This window comes from Phoxinus phoxinus (assembly GCF_949152265.1).
Source record: "Phoxinus phoxinus genome assembly, chromosome: 19".
NCBI lineage: Eukaryota > Metazoa > Chordata > Actinopteri > Cypriniformes > Leuciscidae > Phoxinus > Phoxinus phoxinus.
The window spans coordinates 16,516,107-16,530,208 of NC_136894.1; the positions used below are offsets into that span (position 1 = coordinate 16,516,107).

At 41.0% G+C, this 14,102-nt stretch overlaps 1 protein-coding gene across 2 annotated transcripts in view; it reads left to right on the plus strand.

The window, feature by feature from the left end:
• foxo6b (forkhead box O6 b) overlaps positions 1-13,765 on the plus strand; it is a 36,196-nt gene extending 22,431 nt beyond the window's left edge. For both annotated transcript variants that reach the window (XM_079589871.1, XM_079589872.1), the window contains exon 2: positions 8,794-13,765. In XM_079589871.1, the coding sequence (XP_079445997.1) occupies positions 8,794-10,491 (1,698 nt within the window). In that variant the 3' untranslated portion in view covers positions 10,492-13,765. The remainder of the gene's footprint in view (positions 1-8,793) is intronic.
• Positions 13,766-14,102: the final 337 nt, after the last annotated feature.

Here is a 14,102-nt window from a genome sequence, read left to right on the forward strand (position 1 = left end):
GGGCACCGAAATAAAGATTACAAATTTTGGGTGAGCTAAGAGAACAGCACAAACTCAGATAATGTTTTACTGAGCAAATTAAAACGTAAAATACATTCTGTATTAACAAGAAAGAATGTTGCTAGCATCATTTCCATAGGACTATTTAAGTCACATTACCCACACCTTTCTCTGCTCTTCACCATTCCCATTAATCGCCTGTGAGTTCTTTCTTTTTCCCCAAACAGCCGAGCACCGCCCGTGACATCACTCACAGGAAGTGCATCTTTAGCGTTGGCTAATTTCCATCGATTGCCTCCAGACAGGCTTAGCAGACGCGCCCTGTTCCCACACAGAACTCTCATTTTAAGTCTCCTCGCCTGCAGGAGTCCTCTCTCGCTCTCTGCCGCTCGCACAATGAACGCAGTCAGCGCTTTTATCTCCTACCCCACTTGTGCTTATTATCAAATAAATGCGAGGCAGAGAGATACCCATTGACAGTAGCATGCATAATGACTGCTGGCTGTGTGAAATGGATTAATAAATAATGGGTGAACGCGGCTGAAAACAGCTTTTCCAGTCCTGCGAGCGCACAAGAATGCTCGACAGAACAATCCCCCAACACACGAGCCGTGCGTTCCGAACCGCGTCGAATAGAACACTGGGCAGAATGTAAAACAGAACACTGCCTTGAATACTCGGAGGAGTCTGCTCAGTAAATTAGAACGCTTCTTAAAATGAGAAACAGATCGCTTGGCAAATGCTACATGGAATAGTTCGCTAAAACTTTGAGGAAGATTGCGTCTTAAACATTGTCTTTTCTTTCGACTGAAATGTAGGCACTGCCATACCTGTGGCCTTTTGTTCTGCTCAGAAATTGAATGAAAGCTTAGGCACTTAGTGATTTATGCGACCTTGCTTGAAAAATTAGCCATGATCCTTCCAAATCCCATTCATTGTCCATAGTGAAGGTGATCCTAGGGCCCTAATCCAAGGCATACATCAATGAATAGTGAACTGAAACACTGTATCAAAGCATAATTTGATGAAAGCTCTATTTTTGGATCCACATTGAATGGATCATACCTTGGGTATTCATCAGTGAGTGCTTTTGAGAGATTTTCTGACTAGGGATCTTACTTTTTCAGATTTGTTCATATGACATCTTTGTTCACCCTCTTTTAAAACTTTTTATTTTTGGCTTTAACACTTATATTACTCTTGTATTTGACTTACCAACATTTTTCTCTCTGGATACCAACACAATTTCTCTCCGATTTTTTTCCAAGGCTTTCCATTTGTGTGTAAATCCAACCACTAACAAACCACTGTGTTAATGTAAGTGTTGAAGCAATCTCTTTCTCGCTGTATGATATTTTGTTTTTGGTGTGTCAGGGCAATTGTTAAGGCTGAACTTTCCATGTAAAAGCAGCATTTTTTTTATGACTTGTCGTGGGCAGATGTGCCTAACACGAAAACAAGAGGGCAGAGGCGACCAATGGCGCCAGGCGGTCAAATAGGTAATGATCTAGGCTCATAAACCTCAATTTAACAAAAAACATAAAAAAAAAAGAAATCTTAAAGCAATCTTTCTAAAAATAGGGTACAAAGTAATGCTTGAAACTATTAAAAATTGAGTCAGTTGTTTTATTATTAAAATTCCAGAATGAGTCACACAGTTGCAAGTAACAAGTTATTGTAAGCCTAATGTTGGTTTGTTGTTATTAATGAACCAAAGCTTACCTGTGTCTATCTGTGTGTAACCGGTGGCTCGTGACACCCAGTGTGATGTGCAGCTAGCGACACCAGTTATGAAACTTTGACTCTGCATTGTGTAGCTTTGTGGTTGTTGGAAATCAGACACGGGACAGCAGGCAGCAGTTTCGCTGGATCTTTTAATCCTGATAATTAACACAAATAAAAGCAGCCTCTTTTAATGAATTGCCTTTGTTCTCTCTCATGCAGTTAACAATGCAAAAGGGCAAAATAGGATCATGAAACTTAAATTGAGTAAAGCAAAATTACATTAAACAAGAAAATACAATACCTGATAATTAACACAAATAAAAGCAGCCTCTTTGAGTGAATTTCCCTTCCCTTCTCACTATAAAATAAATATTATGTACACATGACGTGTGCTCTCGCTACCACATATTTAGGCCAAAGACAAAAATGTAACTCAAAAAAGAGTCAAATGACAAAATTAAACAGGTAGTAAAATAACATTATACAAATTAATTGGACTGACAATATAGACTTAAAATCAATCATTACAATAAAGATGAAATAAGATAATCAGAAACCAACCTCTTCAATGCAGTTAACAAAGAAAAAGGAAAGAAGAGGAGACAGAACAGGAAATTATGTTGGTTCGTGACATCACAACAATTTAAGGGGAAATCACTCATTTCAATCAGGCAGGTATATCAGGTATATCTAAATAACAATTTTGTGTGAATTCTAATAAACAATACATGTATTTAACAGTATAGTTTTTACACCTGTTACATGTGGAATGAGACAGTTCTTCTAGGAAGCATGAGTACCCTAGCCTGACAAGCCAGACCCACATCAAGATGTTGGGTCTGGGAACACACTATTGGCAGGGCTCAATCCGAGGGGCGGGATAAACGGTTATCTTTCAAATTCCCTCTGCACGCAATAGGATAGCGCTACAACCAACCAGAGCCATGAAGAAGGTGACGTAGTCACACATCTTCCTTTTTTAAGAATGACTTCAGTGCCGTTCTTTGTTCTTTTCTCAAAGAAAATATGAACTCCAAGTCTTCCAGAGTCGCGACCAAAGCCTATTCGAAAGACCGCTGTTTGCCAGCAGCAGCAGTCATCTTCTTTGTTTTCAAGTAGCATGGAATTCACGCGGAACCGTCGCAACTCTGCCGTCATTATGTTAAGCCCGCCCACCGACTCTATACACAATGTGATTGGCCTGACTAGAGTTTGGTTTTTCCAGCTCACAAGCCAACGGAGAGTTGCTAGACGACACTGGCTGCAAAATAAAATTTGCTGCCGCTAGAGTGCGTCTAGATTTCTAGGCTATGAGTACCCTGAATTATGTAATGAAACCTTCCTATTTTTTTCCCCAATTTGATCTCAATGCCAATTATTACACCCGTCATCACTCTTTCTCTACACACCTCCTGCCTGGCCAACATATGATCTCTTCAATCTCTGTTACTTTGTTGTGTTCCAGAGGTTATAGTCAGCTAAGAGGCCGCCAGATTTAACCAGGATTAGCCCTAGATTTCTCTGGATTATGCAGGCTGGAGTGGGATTAAACATGATTGCCAGATTTTTCCGGTTTGCCGGGCATATTTGAAAGTGTCTGTATATCATGTTATGTTTGAATGTAGAGTGAGTGTGTTTGAACATGTCCTCCAGTTCTGTTTGGAAGCTCAGCCTTCATGCGTGTATATGACTAGTTAAACATGCGTGTGATTGAAATCCTGGAGGTCACTGTCGGCCACTAGTAGACGTTACTTGACTGTATCAGGAGGCAGTGAGCTTTACTGTCTGCATTCGTAGTTGTTACAATTTGTTTGTAAATCTCCAACATGCTTGTTGCTCACTTTATATTGCTAACTATCAATGACAATAAATGACTTCCAAGCTTTATTGTCACTACAAGTCTCTGTGAACCAAGTGACTTGTAGTGACAATAAGTGTGAACAAAGAAGTTCTAAATGCCATTTGACTGATCGCTCTACATCACAACTCCTTGCAGCAGACAGGCAAATAACTGTTATGAGACTTCCAAAAATCATTCAGTGGTGAAACATCAACTATAATATAATGAAGTTGGGATTTATTTATATGTAGCTTGCAAAAAAAAAAAAAAAAAAAACTTTGTCAGAATACACCAGGCATCACTTATACTGTTATACCTCACGTTTCGTTGAGAGGGTCGTCATTTCTGCAGCATACCAGTGGGACTTTGTGTAAGCTTTGGTAAGAAAGTACCGTCCAAGTTAATTGTTGCAGATGTGACAGTGTGCAGAATAGTTGCAGAGAGTGTGTTTGTGTGTCTCAGAGAGAAAAAGCAGGTCATAAGCAGACGGCTACTTGGCTAGCCAGCAAATGACTCAGAGGCAGAAGAGCTTGAAGGTGTCCAGGTCAAATTCCCAACCACAGACCTGCTATTTATAACGCGCACCACAGGCCACACCACCACAGTAATTGTGACTTCATGAATAATCTGCTTTCATCAAACACCCGGTGCTCTACCTCTTCCCCCATTTTAATGGAGCCACTGAGGGCAAAGAGTGGATCGTTTCACAGACTAAACGACAACGCTTGGCCTTTCAAGTCTGAGAGTTGTCATGTTTTAAAAATGCAAGCTTTCTACAACAAGCTCATGTGTAGACGGCTGTTTGGTGAGCTGATCTGTGGAGTGGCGGGGTGCTGGTAGCTACTGTGAAGTCATGCAGCCTATAGTTGACTTGCTAATCACTGTTCCTCTGAGACAGCTCAAGCGACGGTGTGACTGCTTATGATTGAAGCTCTCTTGCGAGTTGGGCGAGTCGTCTGACTGTCAGAGATGAAAGGCTGTTTGCAGTTTACCTGCAGCATCAAACGGCATCTGCCTCTCTCTTCCCCCCGCTTCTCGCACATAGCTCCTCTCTTCCCGTTTCCACAGTAGTCATGGTTACCCCTGCAACAGAGCGTGCTTTGCCGGAGCTGTCAGGGGCGTCGCGCTCAGATCACCTCGCACAGGTCGTTTCGGCGTGCAGTTCCCACTCGTGACACCGTGCTTCAATTTGGCTTTGATTAAGTCGGCCCAGGAAGCATCTGGCTCTTTCACCAGCACGGGGGCTCGTGTAATTTGGCAGAATAACCGGTGGAGAATAAAGCCCCTTCCTGGGGGGTGAGGGGACGTAAATACATCTTGCTTATCCAATTTCTCACCGCTTTGAATGGGAGCGGCGCAAAAAGCAGCAAATCTGCCACTGGTGTTGGGAGAAGAATTAGCCCCTCAGGTGTGAGGTGACACTGAAACAGCACGCTCTCCAAGATTAGACTGCTTTACAGTCGATATCCAGCTGTAGTGTAAATTTTGCCAAGGTAATTGGCTCTTTTCAGTGACTGATATCTGACCACTCATGTGAGCGGTAATGGTTCTCAGAATCACTACGGAAAACAAGAGGCTGCTTTCCGTAAGGGGTGCGATGGGGGATTATGGAGTATAGATGGGCTGATAGACGCACTTGAAGCGTAATTGTATTGTGGATGATTGAGGGACAGGAAGTAGATTTGTTTTGTCTTATTTGAATTTTTTCTTCTTCAGTCAGAGCAGGTGAATGAAATTAGTGGTGTGATTTGTTGCGGGATGGAGAGCGAGTGAAAAGAGAGTGATAAACAGATGCGGGACAGGGAAAGAGATGAATGAGTGTGAGAACGAGGGAATCTGAGTGAAGTAGGGTGTGAAAAGGCTATGTTGCTTTAAGAGGGAGATACGGTGTGTTTGTAAGGAGTGAAGCTCACACTACATTTCTGTTGTGTGTACACATGTCAACACATTACATGGATTGCTGGTAATGTTGAGAATTTGATGGACAGATTATGGTTTTCCTGCTGAAGAAAGAGTAACTGAGAACTGAGTTCTTTGAATGATGCTTTCCAGACATATTGTCAGGGATGGACAACTAGGAAGATTATCATGGGACCCATTCATTAGCCTATTCATTGCATCTGGGGAAAGGGGGTCAACCATAAATATTGTCCCAGGTCCCATGAATTTTAGGCATGACCATGGTGTGAACGCAAGGGTACTGTGACAAGAGCATGCAACTTGGAGAAGCAGAATGAGGGATTTGGCCCTGTTGCTTTTTTCCGGGATAGGTAGGAACAAACTGTTCTGAGTATTGATGCTTTACTGTCTCAGAGTTATTGGACTCATTCTTTTTGTCTGTCTTTCTTACTTTATGATGTCCTGTAAGCCTAGTGCATCATTCTCTCCAGCTAATCAAAATTGAGCTATTTTCAAAGGAATCCATTCCAACCTCAGTAGAAACATAATCAATAAAAACGATTGATTGCAACAGATTTGTATAACACGTAAATATTATTTAATAAATATCTTTGAATTCTGCTATTCATGTGTAAATGCAATGGATAACATAGTATTGAGAGTCTTTACTCTGAAATAATGAAGCTATAAGGTATGGGAGACCTTGCTATATTGTGAATATATGAAATGCATTAATAGACATGACGCACAGCGCAATGTTTTGAAGAAAAGCATTCGCTGTGACTTTTTATAAATGTGACAAAATTTGTTTACAATATTGCACAGCCTTGAGCGTCTTATTGGTTTATTAAACTGCATTATAAAATTAAGTCCACATAATTTCATTAAAATTGTATTTATTAAATCCAGAAGACATAGTCATGTGAAATAACTGAGATTAATAATGGGCTTCTGTAAGTTCTGTGCAGCAATATACACAACAGATATGTGAACAATTGTTTCATCATAGTTGCTATATTGCACTGCTGGAACAATGTTTTGACCAATTCACATCCGAGACAGTAACTATCATTAACATTCTTGACTCCATTGTTGTTGTACACCAAATAAAAAGATGCATTTCTCTGCTGCATCTGTATCACTAAAGTCTTTCTCTCTCTCTGGTTTTTGTTTCCTTTGTCTGGTGCTTCTCCAGGATCGCTAGCGTGCCAAAATCACGCCTCGCTCTCGCTTTCTCGTCTCACTCTCTGGCTTTCCCTCATATTTCCCCAAGACTGCAATCGATAGAGGCGTCTGTGATCAGGTTGCCACGTGTGATTCATTTGGGTAACCTTGACTACGGTTTGATGTGCGTGTGGACTTGGCTTGGCTAGCTGCAGCGTGAGTCAGAGAAAGCGTGTGCCGTGCAGGAGCTGGTCTGCTTACAGTATTGATTTGCCTGAGCAGCCAAGAGGGGTTTCACCTCTTCCTGCAATGAGTGCTCCGAACTGAGTTTTTATAGGAACTTGCATAATTCTTGTGAGAATATCTGTTGATTTGAACAATGCTTTTGAATACACCTTAAAAAAAAAAAAAAACTTATATACCATTAAATATTTCTTAGAATAATCTTTTTAATACACCATAGTTCAGGGGTGTTCAGCAGTGGGGGTGTCCAATTACTGTTTAATCTTTTTTGCAAAAAGTGTAAATATATGCATTAAACGATGATTCTGTACATTGTCAATGATTACTTTGGCTCTGCAATGTATGTATAATAATAAATAGGGATGCACTGATCATAATAAATAGGGATGCACTGATACCACTTTTTCCAGAACGAGGTAGATACCGATACTTTCATTTTTGGTATGCATTGATACCAATACCAATACTTGTATCTTCACTGCATTTGTGATTTTTAAATATATTAGGTAGAGAAATCAACAGAATATGAATTATATTTGTTGATTTAATTTGTTTAGCAAAAATATATTTCCTTCAGTAATTTTCATGCTTAATTATGCATGTATTGTACAAGCCTTTGTTACTTTCACTGTTCATTCTATTGCTCTATTATATTTGATCTGATAGTACAGCACATTTAATAGCACACCGCATATTTAGAGCTGCTTCAGCAGGGCTTAATGCTAAAAGTTTTTTTCTCTACTGATTGGGTAAGTGGTTTAAATGTTTAGATACCAGTGATACATCACAATTCTCTATTACAATTTTGATACTACAGAAAATAACTATCTAATTAATGTAAAAATGTTCATTTAAAACATTATTAAAGACAAGTAAACAGTCAATGATAAAACAAGAACAAATTATCCAATTACTTAGCACAAATAAAAAAAAATAGAAAAAAGGTACAAATGAAATGAACCGTGCTTTTCAGGTTTTCAGTTAGGTTTAACAGCAGTTTTCAGGTACAGATTTAAAAAAAAAAAAAGTAATCAGATGTAAAATAACACAGCATAGTCTTCACTGTATAAATTAAATATAGAGAAATCTTTATTAAAGTTACAAAAAGTAATTTAGTCGAGAGCAGTGAGTGATTTAATTGTCATTTGTTGTATGATTAACATTAAAAACATAGCAGCAGGTTTATTAATCTGCTGTCCCTTTATGACCGAATGCATGGATCCAATATACTGTTACACATTTCTGTTTACATTAAATAAACAGATATTTATGCCAACTATGTTTACTGGGATACTCGCAAAGACAGGCATTATTACATAATTTTGTGTGAATTCGTCAGTTCAAGCGCAAGTGCAACAGAAGTGTGCTTTCTCTCTTTTTACAGTCAGTTAACGTTAGTTAACCTTTTTTATTGACATATCCAACTGAACTACAAAAAAGGGATGTACGGCAGCTATTTAGGAGTTCATATTTAATTTGTTTAACATTCTATTAATTCAATACATTTGATTCATATACATCCTTCTCTGATATATCCATTCTGCTCTCTGTTTGCTTCTGCACTGTACTGTATATGCTGCATGGTATCGGAGCATTTGAATGAGTATGAGTTCTAGTACACGAGCGCAATATCAGGGTGCATTCCTATAATAAAGTATGTAAATATATGGTGCAGTATGTTATTTTAGGTCAGGCCTAAAATGTAACACTACATTACATTAGTTTATACAATACATAGTTTTAATACAAGATGTAACAGAGGGTCCCTGCGCAGTCTCTCTTATCTACCAGGGGGGATTAGCCTGAAAAAATTGTTTAAATATCGTAATTTTCTACATAAGTTTAAGACACACAATGCTGACAATCCTCAATTCAAAATCACTAATGCCTCAATCTTATTTCTTCCTGTTTTCTCTCTACAGAACTCCATCAGACACAACCTCTCCCTACATACTCGCTTCATCCGTGTTCAAAATGAGGGAACAGGAAAAAGTTCCTGGTGGATGCTTAACCCAGAGGGTGGAAAAATGGGTAAAGGACCCCGCAGACGAGCTGTTTCCATGGACAACGGAACTAAGTACCTGAAGAGCCGAGGCCGAGTCAGCAAGAAGAGAGCGGGAGCTGTGGGAATGGGCAGAGAGCTTGGAGGACCTGGAATACAAGGATCGCCAGAACATGGAAGCCCAGCGGGTAAGGGAGTAATGGGAGTGGGTGGTGAAGAGTTTGATGCCTGGACAGACCTCCACTCCAGAACAAGTTCCTCTGCTTCAACATTAAGTGGATGCTTGTCTCCTATTCTGGCTGAGACGGAACCTGATGAACCAGAGGAAGGAGGACTATCCTGCTCTGCCTCCCCACGACTCTACCCTAGCCCCACCAGCACAAGATCTCCAGCCCTGGGAACAGGCGGACATTGTCCATCTGTCGAGCTCCCGCACCTAGCTGATCTAACTGGAGCCATCAGCTTGGAAGAGGGCTACTCTCAGCCTCTACCGCTTAAGCGCAATGGCTATCACTATGGCCCTGGACCCAAAGGAGAGACCTCCTACTGTGGAACAGTCTATGGCCAACCATCCATGGGCATGCTTAGGCATCATACGCCTATGCAGACGATTCAGGAAAACAAGCCTACCAGCTTCCAGCGTGCCCTTAGGGCATACTCAGAGAACAATGCCCTTGAAAGTCTACTCGCTGGAGGACCACAATACTGTGGTAAGGACATGGTTGTGGGGCAAGGAGGAGCGTCCCATTCACTTATGTCACAATCTAACAGTGCTGTGCACTCTCACGGCCACAATCAGAGCCACAATCACAGCCAGAATCACAATCATAATCCAGAGCATGGCCACAATCGCAATTCCAGTCAAAGCCTACACAATGGCCATGGAGTAACTCACGAGCAAAACCCAAGCCATCATCATAATCCCAATCAAGCTCATAATAAGCATCACCCAGGTCTTGACTTCAATCACCACAAACACCACCGTGGCCATGACTATGTTCAATCTCATGACCACAAACTCAATGCTAGTCCCAATCCCAACCACATGCACAATCACCTGCAACACAGCAACTCCAGACAACCAGACCTTTCTCCCAGGGTGAACAATGACATGTTGCAACCCTACAACCACAAATCGCCCAGTCTTTATGGGTCACGAGCTCACCTCCCTTCCACTGCCCTGCCTCCTAACCCTGCCAGTGTCTTGGATGTACCCCAAGACCCCTGTCGCTTGGCTTCAGCCCCCCATCCTCGCCATCAGTCCTACCCAGGTTCCCACCTCCATCAGGGCATGACAGAACCCTGGCAGGGGTATTACCACCACATTTCACAGAATCCTAATTACCATGGCAACCACCAAGCTAACCATCACCAGGATCCTCACAACCGGTTGCAGTCTGAGCTGGAAATGGATGTGCACCAGAGCAGTCTGGATTGCGATGTTGAATCCATCCTCCTGAATGACTTCATGGACTCAACAGAAGGAATGGACTTTAACTTCGATGGGTCGCTATCACAGGGCGTTGGCATGGGAATGGGTTTGGGGATGGGGATGGGAATGGGAGTTTTTGCAGGACCTCAACAATCACACAACAGCCAGAGTTGGGTGCCTGGGTGAACTGTGGGGGCATTGAGAACCTAAATATAGGCAAACATTCAACCATACAGCCTTCTGAAGGGCAGCAGGTCAAGTTGGGAACTCAAATGAACAAATTGACCAAGATTCCCTTTTGGTGATGTCAGATTCTGGAATTATCCCCTACCCATCCTCTTAAAATACCCCCCCCCCCCCCCCCCCTACTCCATTTACCCTGCTGTGGAATAATGTCATAGCACCCTAACAGTCCTTTCTGTGGTTCATGTCCTTCAGTTTGTGCTCAATTCATCACTTTGAAGCACTTTACATCGCCATCCATTCCAATGCTGTAACGACCACCCCGCGACCTGGGAGGAATCACATTGTCCGCTGGCCTGGGTTTAATGTATGCAAACGACTTTGTTATCCTTCCTGAACAAAAAAGTAAATAAATAATTAAGCGTTGGTGTTGTTTTACTAAACATGAGTACAGGATTGAGCAGTTGCTATAGCTGTCTGAGTGTCTGTGCTGTCATTTGTGCATTTGTCAATGTGTGCGGGTGTATGAGCGTCTGAGTGTGGAGCAGCTTTTCATTGGTAAATGTACGCACCTCCTCCCAAGGAGGTCTATTGGATGTCCCTTTATTGTGGGCCAGGACAGTCATCCATCAGACACACTCTATTGATATTCAGCATATCCTTTTTAATCTCCAAAGTAATGCACCAGCTATGCATCATTGTTGCAAATAGAATGTGATGCTTGGAGTGCGCAGGGCTGTTTTTCCCCCGGACACACAACGGCTTAATGTGTTTTGGCGAAAGTGATGATTAAAGTCACTCTGCAGTAAGTGGGGGGCAGGGGGAGGGGGTATTAGAAAGAGGTAGGGAGGGCAGAGATAGAGAGATAAAGGGGGAAAAGGAGAAATGCAAATATTATCACTATGCCCCCTTCCTCTCCATTCTGTGAATTTATAAAGCTTTCCCTGTAATGAAATAAGAAACGATCCAACACTACCGCACATCCTGTGGAGAGCTCTTTCCTGGTTTACCTCGGCCTAGCTACTCTGTGGCAGCCTCTCTCTGTCTTCAGCCAATGCACTGGCTTTATTTTTGGCTTCAAAAGCATTCTTCAAAATCTGTCTGCATATGCAGTGTTACGCTAGGTGATCAATGATGATTGATCAAAATTGAATCTTTGTCAACCCTCATTAACTCTGTTAATTTAATACAGAGCTGAAATTTGGAAATTTATCCTTAATGAATTAAAGCTTGCCTAACTTGCCTAAGTAACTATTTGATGGTAGCACTACTTCAAGGTTGCAGAAAGAATCTGGTTTAAGGTCATAACTGTACAGAATGACAATTCCACCATCTTCCAGAGCTTTTGTGTCCTACACTAGTGAACTGCATGCTGATTAATTCAGTCAGCAAAGCAAAAAATGGGTGCTATCTTCTCTTTGCAGACTTCCTCTATCATATTGCCCTTATCCAGTGATCTCCAGACTCAAGTAATTAAGTGCAAGTGTGTATTTTCCTCATTCTGAATGTAATGTAACACCAATGATACAGAGGGAATGATTATAATTATGCCATGGCTTGGTGAGGTTGAAGGAAACATATGTGGCACATTTATGCATACATTGGAGATCCAAGTTCCAATATCCTAACATGGCCACTAGATAGGGGTGGACAAAGTAATGGAAACACCACATGGAATAGGACCAGTATGAATATAGCTACAAAGGAGAGTCTATTAATTTGATTGCCAATTACAAAACATGTCAGGTATAAAAGAGGTCTGACAGTTTGTACTTTGATATGAGACGTTTCGAAGCAACGTGAGACAACTAACAGGCTTTCAAAGCTGAATAGTCTGTACGTAAATTGCTGATGCATTCATGTCAAAAATTGCTAAATTATTTTGTTTTGTCAAGGGAGTCAGGATAAAAAAATAATGATAGCATATGCCAAACATAGTAAAACTGCATTCGCAAAGACAAACAGAGGTCACAAGTCAGAGCTCTCTAAGGATAGAAAACGTACAAAGTACAGCATCACAAATTGAAGGCTAAACAGCACCTCTCTGACAAAGTCTCCACAATAGGCATTTTCTCGAATTAGACTGTAAGCACTGTTCACACTGCAGTGTTTCATAATTACAGGATTATAATTGCTCCATGCACACTACTAAACAAATTCAAGAGTGGTTTCATGGCTGCTAGGATAAAGTACCTCTCCATGGCCAATCACCAAATCGGAATTTACAAAGTTCTGGAGCACAAAGAGTAGATTCCACCTCCTTCATTATTAAAGAATTGGAGAAGTCTGTTCCTTCAGAACTCCAACAAGTACTGCATTTGTGGAAGAACTCTCATTAGGTCTTCGATATTTATATTGTGTTTAGTGTTCCAGGTTATTTTGTCCACTCTTTGTCTCTTTATTTGCTTTTGTCTACCATTATTGATGTTGCGTACTGCCAGGTGCTTTCTCCACAGATACATGACTTGGATCCAGCTTTTTGTTCTGCTTAAATTTTGATGAGGAAAAACATACATGGAGAGAGAAATAGAGAGGGCGGTTAAAAAAGATAAAGGAAGCTGACAGAGAGTGAGTTGAAAAGGACGGCACTAGGTTGCTTGAAAGAAAAAGATAGAGATGGTGTGTGTGTGCATGAGAGAGAGAGCCTGTCAGAGTAGCTTCCCTCAGCAGAGCTGTTTGAATCAGGCCAAATGTCAAGTGGCTCTCTACAGTGTTTCTCACACAACCCGATCAGATAGCCATCCCTCTTTCTCACTGTCTCTCTTTTCTGCCAAGGACAATGAGCCCTGTCTTTATCCGCTTTCATTCCCATCTTTATGTTCTTTTCGAGGTGGCCAGGAATCTGTTGTTATCCAACTGTGATTTTGATTGCTGGCCTACGTCTGCTTCAAAGCTCAGCTTCATATGTGTGTGAGAGTGTGTATGTGTGTATGTGTGTGTGGAGCACAGTGACGTACCTGATATGATATGAAAATGAATTGAAATTGTGCCCTGGTATTTACAATGCCTGGCTATTCATAATATAATATGCACAGTTTATATTTATTGGATATAAAGTTGGGCTTGTGGATGACGGTATTGAGCTCCTGTATCTCATTCATCTATATTACAAGATCATGATTCTATTACGGTTCATTTCTGTTTCATGCTGTACAAAAATCTGTATTGAGAAAATTGTATAATATTTTTTGACAAGCAAATATCAGTTTTATTTCTTTTTTTAAATGATGTATCTGCTCATCTTGTGGCCTGTAAAATAAAACAAAAGAGAACTTGGAAAAACGTGAACGCCTTTTTCTGCCTGAATGTGTAAAGAATCATGAAAAGAAAAATCACAAATGAGAAATATTTAATGTCTCAGTTGTTTGTTTTAGACAACAATGCACTTAAAGTCTGTGAACCGGAAGTTGTGACCGACTTTACACTATTGTGACATTTTCGAGTGAAACTGAATGAGAATAAATAGAGGGCGGGGCTTGATTTTAGCTCCTCATTATAATCTGGTTCACAGCAGACTGACAATTGGAGAGGAGTGGTTAAGGGAGTTCTGCCCAAGCTGTACAATTTACGTCATCAGAGAAGGAACGCCATTCCAAGCTAATTTTTAGATTTTG